Genomic DNA, 12,451 nt, shown 5'->3' with positions numbered 1-12,451 from the left:
CTTTTATTTTTAAAAGCAAAACACTTATTCCCAACATTTTACTTAATAAGTCAAAGTTAACTGAGCAGAAAATAATCAGCCACTACGTCAAAATCAGCTGTCATGCTGGTCCAAAATAAAGAGTCAGGGGTTTTAAGAGAAGCACAAAGTGCCTTATTGTTGGACCTGTGCGGACAGCTGAGGAGGCCAGTCTTTGGCAGCAACTGATGTGAACCTGAGGCCTGGAGTTTGCACTCACCACTGGACTGTACCAACCCCAAGGCACAGACGTCGCCAGAGAGTCCAGGAGAGTGAACTTCGCTGCTTGGCCCACACTAGTCTGACCAACCCGCAGGGCAGGGACCAGGCTAGGGCACAGAATGTAAGCAGGTACACGCTTGGCATCCACAGGCAAATGACAGATTTGTGCTCTGGGTGCCTCATTTGCCTCATCCGAATCCTGGGCCTGCTAATCATGGGTGCAGCCCCTTTAGGGTAACTTGGGCTACTTGGAGCACTTTTCCCGAAGTGCAGCTGTTAGACATTGTGGGGGACCAGGACAACGAAAGGCGCTGGGCATTTAGTATGAAGAGCACTGAGTGGGGGCAGGCAGGTAGGGTCAAGGTGTGATAAGGTATGACACTGTCTGGAGGTCTGTCAGGAGGGGTAGGAGATCAGCCCCAGCCTGGCCTGCTCCAGCAGAACCCATAACCAATGTTTCCAGGTGGCCAGTTTGGGCTTAATATAAAGCAGAACTACACAGAGTTGGACAATGGCCTCAAGGGCTGCCCACCAGAGGCAGAACAATCTGCCACAAGAAAGGGTGAAGGAGAGGCCGGAGAGGTGGGTCTGGGGACCCCTGCTGAGTGAGAGGTGAGACTAGATGAGCTTTAATGTCCTGCCAACCTGTGCTTCCATGATATCTGCTTCCTGCAGAAGAAATCATTAATTTTAGGAGTAAAAATCCAGTGAAGCCCTAGCTGGTTTGGCTCAGTGGTAGGAACGTAAGCCCATGGACTGAAGTGTCTCGGGTTCAATTCTGGTTAGGGGCACATACCTCAGTTGTGGGCCCGATCCTTGCCCCAGTCAGGGTGCATGCGGGAGGCAGCCAATCATTGTCTCTCTCACATTGATGTTTCTCTCTCTCCCTCCTCCCTCCCTCCCACTCTCTCTGAAAAGCAATGGGAAAAATGTCCTCTGGTGAGGATTTAAAAAAAAAAAAAGAAACCAGTGGCACCCAGCCACTGTGGCTCAGTGGTTGAGCACTGACCCATGAACCAAGAGGTCACAGGTTCAATTCCCGGTCAGGGCACATGCCCAGGTTTCAGGCTCAATCCCCAGCAGGGGGTGTGTAGGAGGCAGCCAATCAATGACTCTTTCATCATTGATGTTTCTCTCTCTCTCCCCCTCTCCCTTCCTCTCTCTGAAATCGATAAAGATATATTTAAATATATATATACTCATTTTTAAAAATCCAGTGGAAAACTGCATCACCTTCATTCAAAAGGAAGAAAGGGCATGAACACTCTACCTTGTATGATGTGGACACACTGATTTTGGTGACTGATTGGGAGGAATGGGGTTGGCACTTGGTTAAAGTGAGGTTAGGTTGCTCTGGGATTTCATTTTCTGGACTAGGTTCCCCCAACCTCAAAGAACAGAGACTCAGGTACAACCCCGGGAAGGCAGACGTGAGAGCAGAGTCATGCCAGGGGCTGAGGTAGAGTGCCCAGGAGCTTTGGGAACATGGACGGGTGGGTCCTGGCCCCATCAGGCAGAGCAGACACATAGGCAAGACCTCCCTCCCTTAGCCTCTGTGCCTCCCAGCTCACCGTCCTCTGTGTACTGCCAAGTGAGGAGACGAGTGGAGAAAAGGAGGTGCTTTTCACGAGACCAGAAAGCTGCTAGATACCCTCATCTGCACCCGATGCCACTGATGGCCACGTGCAGAGAGAAGTCTGTGCTAGGTCACCTTCAACACTGCTGGACATGGATGGGCCTTAGTCTTGCCTGGTCCAGGTATCCACATGCAGCACTGCGACTGTCTCCGAGACTGGCCCTAAGACTGTTTCTGCCAGTAATGGCTCGTTATTCCTGAAAGCCGAAGGCCACGCTGAGTCTCTTCGCTCCCAGGAGGCTACAGCAGCACTGCCACCTCCTGAACTATCTCAGAGTCTTTAAAGCACCTTCATAGCCCAGAGCATCTCAGAAGACCCTGTGCACTGAGTAAACTTCTGTTAAGCACGAGGGAGTTAAAGGGGAAGCACTCTGACCAACCATCTCTGATAGTCAAGTTATGCTGTCAAATAAATTAGATGACATCAGGCACAAAACTCTGCATCAGCCTTACAACTGAAAACTTTACAAGAGAGTGCAATAGCCCCAAAAATCAGATTCTTACCAGCTACAATCAAAGAATGATTTTATTTTTTATAATTTTTAGAGATCAAATACATTATAAATATTATAAACCTTCAAAAATTAACAGATAAACCATAATTTTCTTTAAAGCGTACACACTGTCGCACAGAAGTGTCACAGTCCGGGATGTCAGTACTTACATCCCCTTTAAAGGAAGCACAAAAAATACCCCGAGCCCAGAGTCTCCATGCCAAATCTGCCCCGAAACGGTCCCTAGCTTCTGAAAGTTTTTTATCTGCAGCATAGGGATGGATTTTGAAAATGGAGAGAAGCAGAAACCAGGACAGCTCTGAGATGTGCCTGTCTGAGATGGACACGTGTGGCCTGTAAACCTGGAGGCTGCACAGGGATAACTTTATCAGACCATGTCCGTGAGGCAGAATGGTTCTGTCCACCTAAAGAACAGCTATACACTTTCAAATGTTTGGGGAAGCACTGAGGCGGATGTCTGAACAGAAAGTATCTGTTAACCTATCTCCCCACCCCCTGGTAAAGCTCTCAGTGACTGGTCAGACATTTTTAGGTAAATTTCCTTGGCTACAGAAAACCCATAAAATAAAATAAAAATACACATTGTGCAAGTGGACAAACAAAATCAATTTGGAGCCAACAGAATTATGACTATGATGACAGAAGTCAAACTGCTAATTCCTGGGAGAAACGACAAGAGCAAGAAGACAACAGAATAAGCCAATGTTGTTACAGACAAGCTTCGGTAATGAATGAACTGTTAACAACAGAAGGCACATGGCTATTGGAAAAAAGCCAATTTTCAGTTGTCTCCTGACCTGACCTAGTTTCCACGAAGCAGTGTTTCAACAGGTTTGCTAGCTTCATTTCCATTTCAAAATGAAGTGAAGAAATAAGCAGGGAGCAGAGAACCAAGTTCTCTCTCCCCTTCGCTCTTTCTCTCCAACAGGGCCCTCAGATATCTAACCTAGCGTCTATAAAGAGTTGCAAACTTAATGTCTACAGAGGCCAAGTAAGTGATGTGAATGAGGGAATAGGCTGGGATAGGATGAAAGGGAATGTATGCCTATTCTGAACTGCAGAGAGCAAGCCCCGTTTATATTCTCCACATGTGTACCAAAACCCATGTGTGCCCAGCAGGCTCACCACAGACTGCCAGCATGCCACCCCCGGTTTACACGGCTGGCTCCTTCTCCATGCGGACACTCGGCTGAACGGAAGTGCCCTGGTCACCATCTCTGCTGTCCACTAGAATCAGCATCAAGTGGTCACATTTTAGACAATGACTTTCTTTAATTCAGCATCTTATCTCCCTTCTGAGAGAAATAACACAATACTTTTAAGCTGATATATTTCCCCACATTTGAGAAATGCAGAAATTTTCAGTCTGTTTTACTTAAAAAACAACAACAAATGGGGGTCAAAAGTAAGGGTTCTACATGATTCCCAAAGTAGTTAGATCTGGCACAGGATCCTTGACACTTAAAAAAAAAAAGAAAAGAAAACAAGAGAGGGTAGAGGTGGAGACATACAAAGAACCCCGTCCTGAGGTCTTCTGAGATGACTAGGATATTGGGCAACTATGAGTAGCTCTGTCCCCAAGTGGAACTTAGTAAGTTTATCTCATTGGATGAACATAAAAACTGAAAAGTCCATGTAAAGTTTTAAGATCTAACACACACACACACACACACACACACACACACACGTGCACATGCATAAGAGAATTACCTAGTGCCTCTGACTTACATCTCAGTCAACTACTTCATTGGCCGAACTGAGCTCCACAGTGAAACTGAGCAAAGTTACTTGTGCAACAGCAAAGTCAAATGTAAACATAAATAGCAGCGGGTATTCCAAGAGCCTCAGTGTTACTATCGTATATTGTCCAAATAATGCACTTCTGGGTAGAGACTGTTAACAAGAAGAGCCAGGAAGCTTTTCCCATCTTGGAGGCAATGGCCAGGATGCTTTATAAACTGTGCAGCTTGCGATATCTGATCCTGGTATTCGACATACTGCTTACTTGATGTCAAGGATTCCAGTGCACTGAGAGCCTAAAAGACAGGGAAGGCAAGAGGGTTAACCGCCTGGGTGCATGTAACAGGATTCCAGCAGGTGTGGCACACCTATCGTGACCATCCGGTACAACCATGAGCCTCTGGGGAAGCTATGGAAGTGGAATTAGAAGTGCCAACAACAGGCACTTATTAACCAAACACAAAAGGAGGCCAGCAACCCAAGCTTCTGGGCTTTTGCCACCTTCTACACACAACCTTCCCTCTTCCTGGCCTGTGCTGCTTCCGAGCCCTTCCCCACAGAGAGCCACAGCTGCAGCCACACTGGCCTTACTGCCTGTCCCCTTCCCCCACCCCCCAGTGCCAGCAGCCGAGCCCTCCCCACCAGATCATCGGCTGCCGCTCTTCCTGGAGCCCCAGCTGGAAATCACAGGCACTAGCTGCCTGTGAGCCCTATTTAATTTGCTGTTGGGTGTGTTCTTACATAATAATGTTGTATTAAACTGTCTAACTGAATGAAATGCAGAAGAAACCAGCGTCCAAGTGCTGCTGAGGGTAAGCAAAGAGATCACTCTATTAGTCAACAAGCATGAAGTGGAGACCGAGTTCCTCCAGCTTCTGCCCACAGAAACGACGAAAATGTATCTATGCCTTTCTTCAGGAATAAAGAAAACACTTTTAATTCCATAATTTTAATTTTTCCTTCCTTCATAGAGGGAGAAGAGAAGAAGAAAAAAGATGCATTTGAAGAAAACAAACAAAAATCAGAAAAATGGTTCTTGGGTGTGAGGAATTTTATTTTTCAACTATACAAACCCACCCCCAGGATCCTGAATGTGAGCCGTGAAGTCCCCCCTCCTCCCCCCTCATTTATGGAGACCACTGCACTAGGGAATATAGACTAGAAGATGACATTTGCTTGGCTCAGTAAACATGGAGGGAGATATTTTTGAGGATAATAAATGACCTGGCAGCTTAGAAGTACATTACCAGGGGGCTGAAGACAGAATCCTAGGGTTGAAAATAAACCACCGAAGGAATTTTGGTACCATGCTAACTGCTGTGTGAATAGTCAATCTAAGAACGGGAATCAATGGGGACAAGCACTCCCAACCATAGTGTCCACGTGTCTTTCTCTCCCACTTTTTTTTTTTTAAATTTAGCCCCCAAAGTGGTCTACTGTGAGAGTTTGCCTAAAAGTAGTCATTTTATAAAAAGATGACTTTTTCCAAGTCTGAAAATCCTGATGACAAGTGTGCAAGGTGCTGAGTGTAAAGAAATGCAGGTGGAGAGGCAGGACCTGGGAGGCGTGGTGGCCACAGTTAAGGCAGAAGCCATGCTCCAGGTCCTGGTGGCCACAGAAGAGCAGACTCCTCAAATACACCCTGAAAGCATCACACTGATTTCACAACCAGCCCTCGGGAGACTCATCTATCGACTTGTGACGGTTCACATGTGACACAGGGGTTCAAACAGCAATTGTCTAGTCAGTTCGTGACAAGTCTCGGTCATTGTACAAACAGATGCTGATGAAAAACCTGCTGCTTGTACCGCTTGATCTTTGCTCTTAATAACCAAGATACCTTCCTGAATGTGGCTGCTGGAGACATCACAAAACTGTAGAAGAAGAGCTAAGGGGCAGTGTGTTTACCATGCAGAGACAGTACTGCAGAGCGGCAAGTGTGGGCCTGGAAGACAGCCTGGCCGGTGAATCCCGAATCCCAGCCCCAGCTCATCAGCTGTGAGATTTGGGACAAATTACTTAGCCTCTTGCTGTCTCCATTTCCTCATCCACAAAAACCAGGATAATAAAAGCTCCTATGTTATAAGGTGGTTATGAGGATTAAATGAATTAAAGCTAACTCATCAGCATTCAGGGAGTTAAAACAGAACAGTGCCCGGCGTGGAGTAAGCACTGAAGATGAGGCCATCCTTTTCTACTGCGTACCTCTGCACCTGGCCAGCCTGACGACAGGGGACAATAGTTACAGGAATGGGACCACTGCCATGTGGCCTTCCACATTTTTAGAACAAACTATAATTTCTCACAGGTGCCATCCTGTCCCTGTTAGGTTTTTCCAACACTGGCCAACAGTGGTCAACCTCAGGACTCACAAAACAGGAACCAACTCCTTGGTTCCAAGTAACAGCTCAGCCCACCTCCATCATTCTCAGCTGCGGCCACTCCTCTGTGCCAGTCCCCAGCCCCCTGCATGTGGCAGGTTAGCACACAGTCATATTCGTCAAACCAAATTCTATCCCAGACTGGCTTGCCCATGGCCTTGCTTCTTCCACAATGGTAGTAACAGTGCTCCTGGCAAGAACCTTTACAAAATGTGATTTAAGATCTGAGGCAGGCACACGTGGTACCTATTTTTCAATAAGGAGCGTGCATTAAGGGCATGCTGTGTCACTGTAAAGGCCGCAGCGGCCACCCCCACCACCTCACTGGCCTGTTCATTGTAAAACTGTTTTTACTGACCTGCTGAGCTTTCAAGGTGAGATATAATTCAGAGCCAGGCTTCAAACGGATCTGATCCTCGGCAGGAACCTGAACTGAAAGGAAGGCCGCCATGCCTCGGGCAACCACTCGGAACCTTGGGCGTCAGGGAGAGGTCAGAAGTAAACGACTATTAACATAAGCATATTCAAACAAATAACATATTTTCTATTTAAAAATAAGACTAACACATTTCCAGACCTACTGCTGTTTTTAACCTCTTCAGGAAATTCTTAAATATGATCAAGAAGGAGCCTTAATCTTCCCTTCTATTATCACTGCCCAAACAATTTAAGCATAATTCAGACCCATGAATGAAAGTGTTGGCAAGATGTAAATTAACTGGAACTCTCCGACACTGCTGGTGGGAATGTAAAAAATGGTACAGGTGCTATGTAAAAGTTTTTAGTTCCTCAATAACTTAAACATAGAGCAATTCCACTCTTGGGTATATACACCCAAAAGAACTGAGAACAAGTGTTCTAACAAAAACATGTAAACAAATTTCACAGCAGCACTATTCACGATAGCCAAAAGATAGAAAAAAACCCAAATGCCTATCAACTGCTGCATGCATAAACAAAATGTGGTAGAGTAAATCCATATAATGGAATATTATTCTGTCATGAAAAAGAATGAAGCATTGATTCATGCTAAAATATGGAAAAGCCTTGAAATTTTATGCTAAAGGAGAGAAGCTAGACATAAGAGGCCAGATACTATATGATTCCGTGTATGAGATGTCCAGAGTAGGCTATACACAGTCAGTGGTTGCCAGAGACTTGCGGGAGAGGAGAATAGGGAGTGACTGCTTAATGGGTATAGGATTTCCATTTGGGGCGATGAAAATATTCTGAAACTAGAATAGTGGTGATGGTTGCAACAACAACATTGTGAATACACTAAATCATATGTTTTAAAATGGTTACCATGATAAATTTTGTTATGTGTATTTTACCAGAATTTAAGTGAATCAGAATCACACAGTCCTGATAAATTCTACCATAAACAAAGAAACATGATGTTAACTGGTTTGGATTAAGTGGTTCCCAAAGTTGCAACAACAGGATGAGCTATTCCACAGGAATGCTGACGTCAGAATGGTATTAGAACTCTTTCCAACACTGATAAGGGCTTTACACAAAACCAGCATGAAATACGTATTAGGAGATAAAATGGGAGGCTAACGGCAAATTCTTTCATACTTTGGACTTTTTAGCAACAAAAGTCTAGATCTGTTTCTCACTGTTTATCCTTCTTATCAGTTAATTTTAACTCATCTTGACTTAACAGCGTTAGCAGACTGAGTCCCTGCTGGGACCGGGATTACCCTGAGAGAGTGCCTTCAGTGAGGCAGCTGACAGGAGTATTTTAACCTAATCCTACACACCATCACTGGCTCCAAGGCAGGTGGTCAGGTTACAAGGTCAAAACACAACAAGAGATACTACTAAAAAAAATTCTTTGAACACAAAACCAAAATTGGTTTAAAAATGGGAAAAATATAAACATGATTTTTAGAAGGAGGACATGTAATTAGGCTTTGATCATTTTTTCCTTTGTCCTTAAAGGAAACCTGGCCCCTAAAGTATCACAACCCCTAGGTAGGTGCGGATGCCGAGGCCCACTTAGAAAAGCAGTGGCAGGTGCTTTCTTACCTATTAGACAGGGGCGATTTCCGGCCAAATCCAATTGCCCCCAGAATCCCGGAGCTGAGCCTTTCTTCGGCCAGCAGGCTCTGCCTGCTCTGAAGCAGGAGCAGAATTCGAATGACCGATTCTGTCAAGACCGAGTCATTCTGTTCTGTCTGAATCAGGGACAGCTGTAGGACTTGGTGCCACCACAAAAACAGCTTTGCCTCTTCCTGCATAGACCTGGAGGAAGGCCCAGGAGGAAAATGAAATTAGAAGTGGATTTTCTTCTACTCCTATTTAACCAAAAGTCCACATTTGAGTTTTAACTTTAAGGGGCATTTAGTACTTTTAAAGCTTAGGCTACTGGGTAACAGTGTTAATAAAGTAAGGAGACTGTAACAGCTACCATTTACTGAATATTTATCACATGTCAGACATTGTGTGCGAGCTTTATGTTCTTTCATTTAATCCTATAACAACCCTATTAGGTAAACACTGTTACTACTACTGAACTGGTAAGGAAGCTAAAGGTTGGTGCTTCAAAATGCCTGTTTAGAACATTAAAAAAAAACTTGCTCAGAAAAGTAGCCCATGCAAATAAAAGTCTTTCTAAAAAAAGTGTCCCTGTACTGCATAGCCTTGTTTGTTTGTTTCACTTGGTTCTGTGAACTTAAATGAGCACTGATGTCAACCCTACATTGCAAGTTATCTAAACCTAGTGAGTCCGACTCAGCAGCCAGAGGGCCAACCCACCTTGGATACACCTGTTCCAACCACTTGCTTAATGTGAGGAGCACTTTCATTTCATTCCTCAGCGTCTGTTCGCTATTTAAACATTGTAGCAAGTAGACATAGAGAGTCAAGTAACTGCCCAGGGATAGGCACTCCTGAAGAAATTCTTCTATGGTGAGCTCAGGAACTTGAAGGGACACCAGAATGGGGCCCCATCCTAAAATCTGATTGAGGGAACCTAGGAAAGAACACCAAGAGGAGACAGTAAGATAAAAGCCAGGTTCAAATTATGGAAGTACTCTAGTGAGTCTCTTCACTTTAAGCTTCACATCAAGAAGACATTGCCCACCATGGCCCTAGAGGCCACAAAAGTGAAACACACCTTGAGCTTAGACTGGAAAGCATCCTGCTAAATGCCCGTGCCCTGGCTAGCCACCAGAGAGGGCTAAGAAATCAGGATTCAGTACTGTATTTTCATAAATCAAATTTCTCATCTTATTATGATCATTAAAATCCCCTGTAGACAGTGCCTGGCCCAGTCATCTAAAAGTCCTAACTTTAACATCATTTATATTATGAATACGTACGCTTTTCCAAGGGAAATTATTATTACTCTATCCGTCGTATTTTTACTCATGCTTAGTTTGACTCATATCTCAACAGAAATCCCTGAAAATGTTTCACAAATTAAACAATTTTGATTTTAGTAATACAAACAATTTGGAGCAGGAGTGTCATCCTAATGGTTCTCAATTCTTTGGGGGGAATTAGTGTGGGGTGGCCTGGTGACATGAACAGCACCTCCCATGGGGAGTCATGGCTCAAAAAAGGGCAGAATACAGGCGCTTGCTGGCATTCTCTCTCCAGTACCCTTCCTTCTTGCCTACTATGCACGCCATGATGTGTACCTGGATGTGAGCTGAGAAGTGCTCTTCTGAGTAACTCTTCTTAACCAGATCAGGTTGTTTCCAGAATGTGAGAGTTTAGAGATGGAGAATGAGAGAGATACAAGGAAAGTGGTGGTGGTAGTGTGTGGGGAGGGAGGAGGTGACCTCTTCAGAATAATTTAAAAGACGTGAAAAAAAACCACACAGTAAAAGGAGTCCTAGGAAAATTCATTTTAACAAGTGAAAATTAGTACAGTGGGTCATTATTATATAGATTCTGGTTTATAGCATTTTCTTTGAGGACTATGAATGGGCCTGTGACACACACAATTTGTCTATCAAGAAAAGGTTGACCCGATACTCCAAAACCAGTAAAATGAATTAGAGGTTCCCTCCCCTGAAATGTGACTGCACCAACAGACATGGGTCAGAGGTTCTCATGCTAAGTGCAGATCTTTACGAAAAAGACAAAATATACCTGAAGCATCGACAACATTTACAGAGAGCATGAGATGATGGTCTCCTTACCTTCTTTGAAGTAGGCAGTGATACAGGCTTCCGTGGTCTCGGCCATGTGGCGGACAGAAGCCAGGCTCTGGCAGGCCGCAGTTAAAAGGGGCAGGACCACCAACCCGTGCACTCTTTGCCCAATCCAGGTCCGGATACTGCCCCGGAGGAACTCTGCCGTTGGAATAGTCGCGTTGTTCATCATCATCAGGACTTCCATGAAGAGACTGCTGAGGGCCATGTGGCGGGTCTGGCTGTCTACGTCTAAGGGGACACAGATACACACTCGTGAAAGGCTGGAGGAAAGGTGATGTGACTGTGATCAGGAGAAAATGGTGCTTCCATCTATGTTGCTCTCAGGCACATTTTACAATTCTGTGGCTGATCTCAGAGACCAGAAAAGAGACTCTGGATGGTATTTAGCTTTTAAGGATAGGATATGGCACATAAGAGCAAAGCAGGAACTACTGCCAGACCCTTGGTTACAGCAGCATGGCTGAGCAATACTTTTAATAAACAGATATAGCAAGCTGGTGTGAAAGATCATGCTCATGCTCAGTTAGCCATTATTCCCCAAACTCGGCTCATTGGAAAACCAAATACATAGATCTCAGCAGTCATTTGGTAAACTAATTAGAAATAGTACCTCCACCAACACGATCAATTCTAGAGGGGTTTACACAGAGCAGCTACTGTTTAAAATGAAATATAAAAGGTGGGAAAACCTTTTTAAAGACTCCTAATAGCAGCTCTTTTATTTATTTGCTTTTTTAAATAAGAAAAACAGACAGACTGGTAATGTAAACAGTTCTTTCAAAAACAAAAATAAGATATGAAAGATAATAATAGACAAGAAAAAGAGCAAATTCATTTTATTTGATAACTGCAAATGAGTCGGTTACTAAGGTAGATTTCTTCTTAACGTTAAAAAATAATCTTCACTAAGAGAGTGTGGAGAAACTATTCAACAGGTATAGTTTTTGCCATTTCTAGCTCTCCTTGAGTTGGGTACACATTTTTTAATGGAATAGGGCTGTGGCTTTCTCACACCAACGCTTCAGTATTTATGTCAATGGGAGCAGAGAGGTCTTACTCATCACACCCATCAGAACAAATTCACCAGCTTGCCCAAGATTAAATAAACCCTAATTTAAAGTCACTATAAGACCTACTTATTATCAAGCAAGGACTTTAAAGGCTTATCTCTGAGTATCAACTGAATAGCAATTTGAATTTTAATTTATCTTTTAGTTATTACTCATGGAAATAAAAATGACTGCAATAAGCCTCCTAACAGATCTCACCTCTTCCCTTCCTATTAATCCACAGAGCCAATACATGTTTTCTTAAAAATCAGATCTGATCCCATCATTCTTGTAAGATCTTTCTAGAACATCCTTCTTTCCTTTGCCTGGTGAGCTGTTATTCAAACTTCATGGCCCAATCACATGATCAACTCTAAAAGTTTCTCCAGTACTGTTCTCTAATTTTTCTTTCCTTTTTTCCTTTTAACATTCTCTGAATGTTGTGACTTGCTGAGCTGGTGGTAACCTCTGGGTGATTATCTTTTTCCATACCTACAGTGTGTACTTGAAAAAGGTACCTCCCTCTCTACATGCCCAGCACATCCAGCTGAGCCATTCAGACTTCCTACAGTCTTACTGATTCTCTGTCTACTGGATCTATCAATTAAGTGTGAGACGTGTCAAAAGCTCTCACTGTGAGTAAATTTGACATTTCTCTTCCTAGTTCTGTCACTTTTCACTTTATGCATTTGCCACTGCTTCTCTGGAAACAGAAATG

General features: G+C 43.9%; 1 protein-coding gene across 1 annotated transcript in view; it reads right to left on the bottom strand.

Annotated features, from left to right (window-relative positions):
* Positions 1-2,383: 2,383 nt before the first annotated feature.
* EPG5 (ectopic P-granules 5 autophagy tethering factor) overlaps positions 2,384-12,451 on the bottom strand; it is an 83,104-nt gene continuing 73,036 nt past the window's right edge. Inside the window, exons 40-44 of the mRNA XM_081148240.1 lie at positions 10,670-10,912; positions 9,276-9,492; positions 8,547-8,762; positions 6,871-6,985; positions 2,384-4,427 (exon numbers count right to left, since the gene is read on the bottom strand). Of these exons, the coding sequence (XP_081004366.1) occupies positions 4,245-4,427; positions 6,871-6,985; positions 8,547-8,762; positions 9,276-9,492; positions 10,670-10,912 (974 nt within the window). The 3' untranslated portion in view covers positions 2,384-4,244. The remainder of the gene's footprint in view (positions 4,428-6,870; positions 6,986-8,546; positions 8,763-9,275; positions 9,493-10,669; positions 10,913-12,451) is intronic.

This window comes from Miniopterus schreibersii (assembly GCF_964146895.1).
Source record: "Miniopterus schreibersii genome assembly, chromosome: 10".
Taxonomy (NCBI): Eukaryota; Metazoa; Chordata; class Mammalia; order Chiroptera; family Miniopteridae; genus Miniopterus; species Miniopterus schreibersii.
The sequence above is the reverse complement of the archived record's forward strand: the minus strand, read 5'-3'. Positions and strand labels throughout refer to the sequence as shown.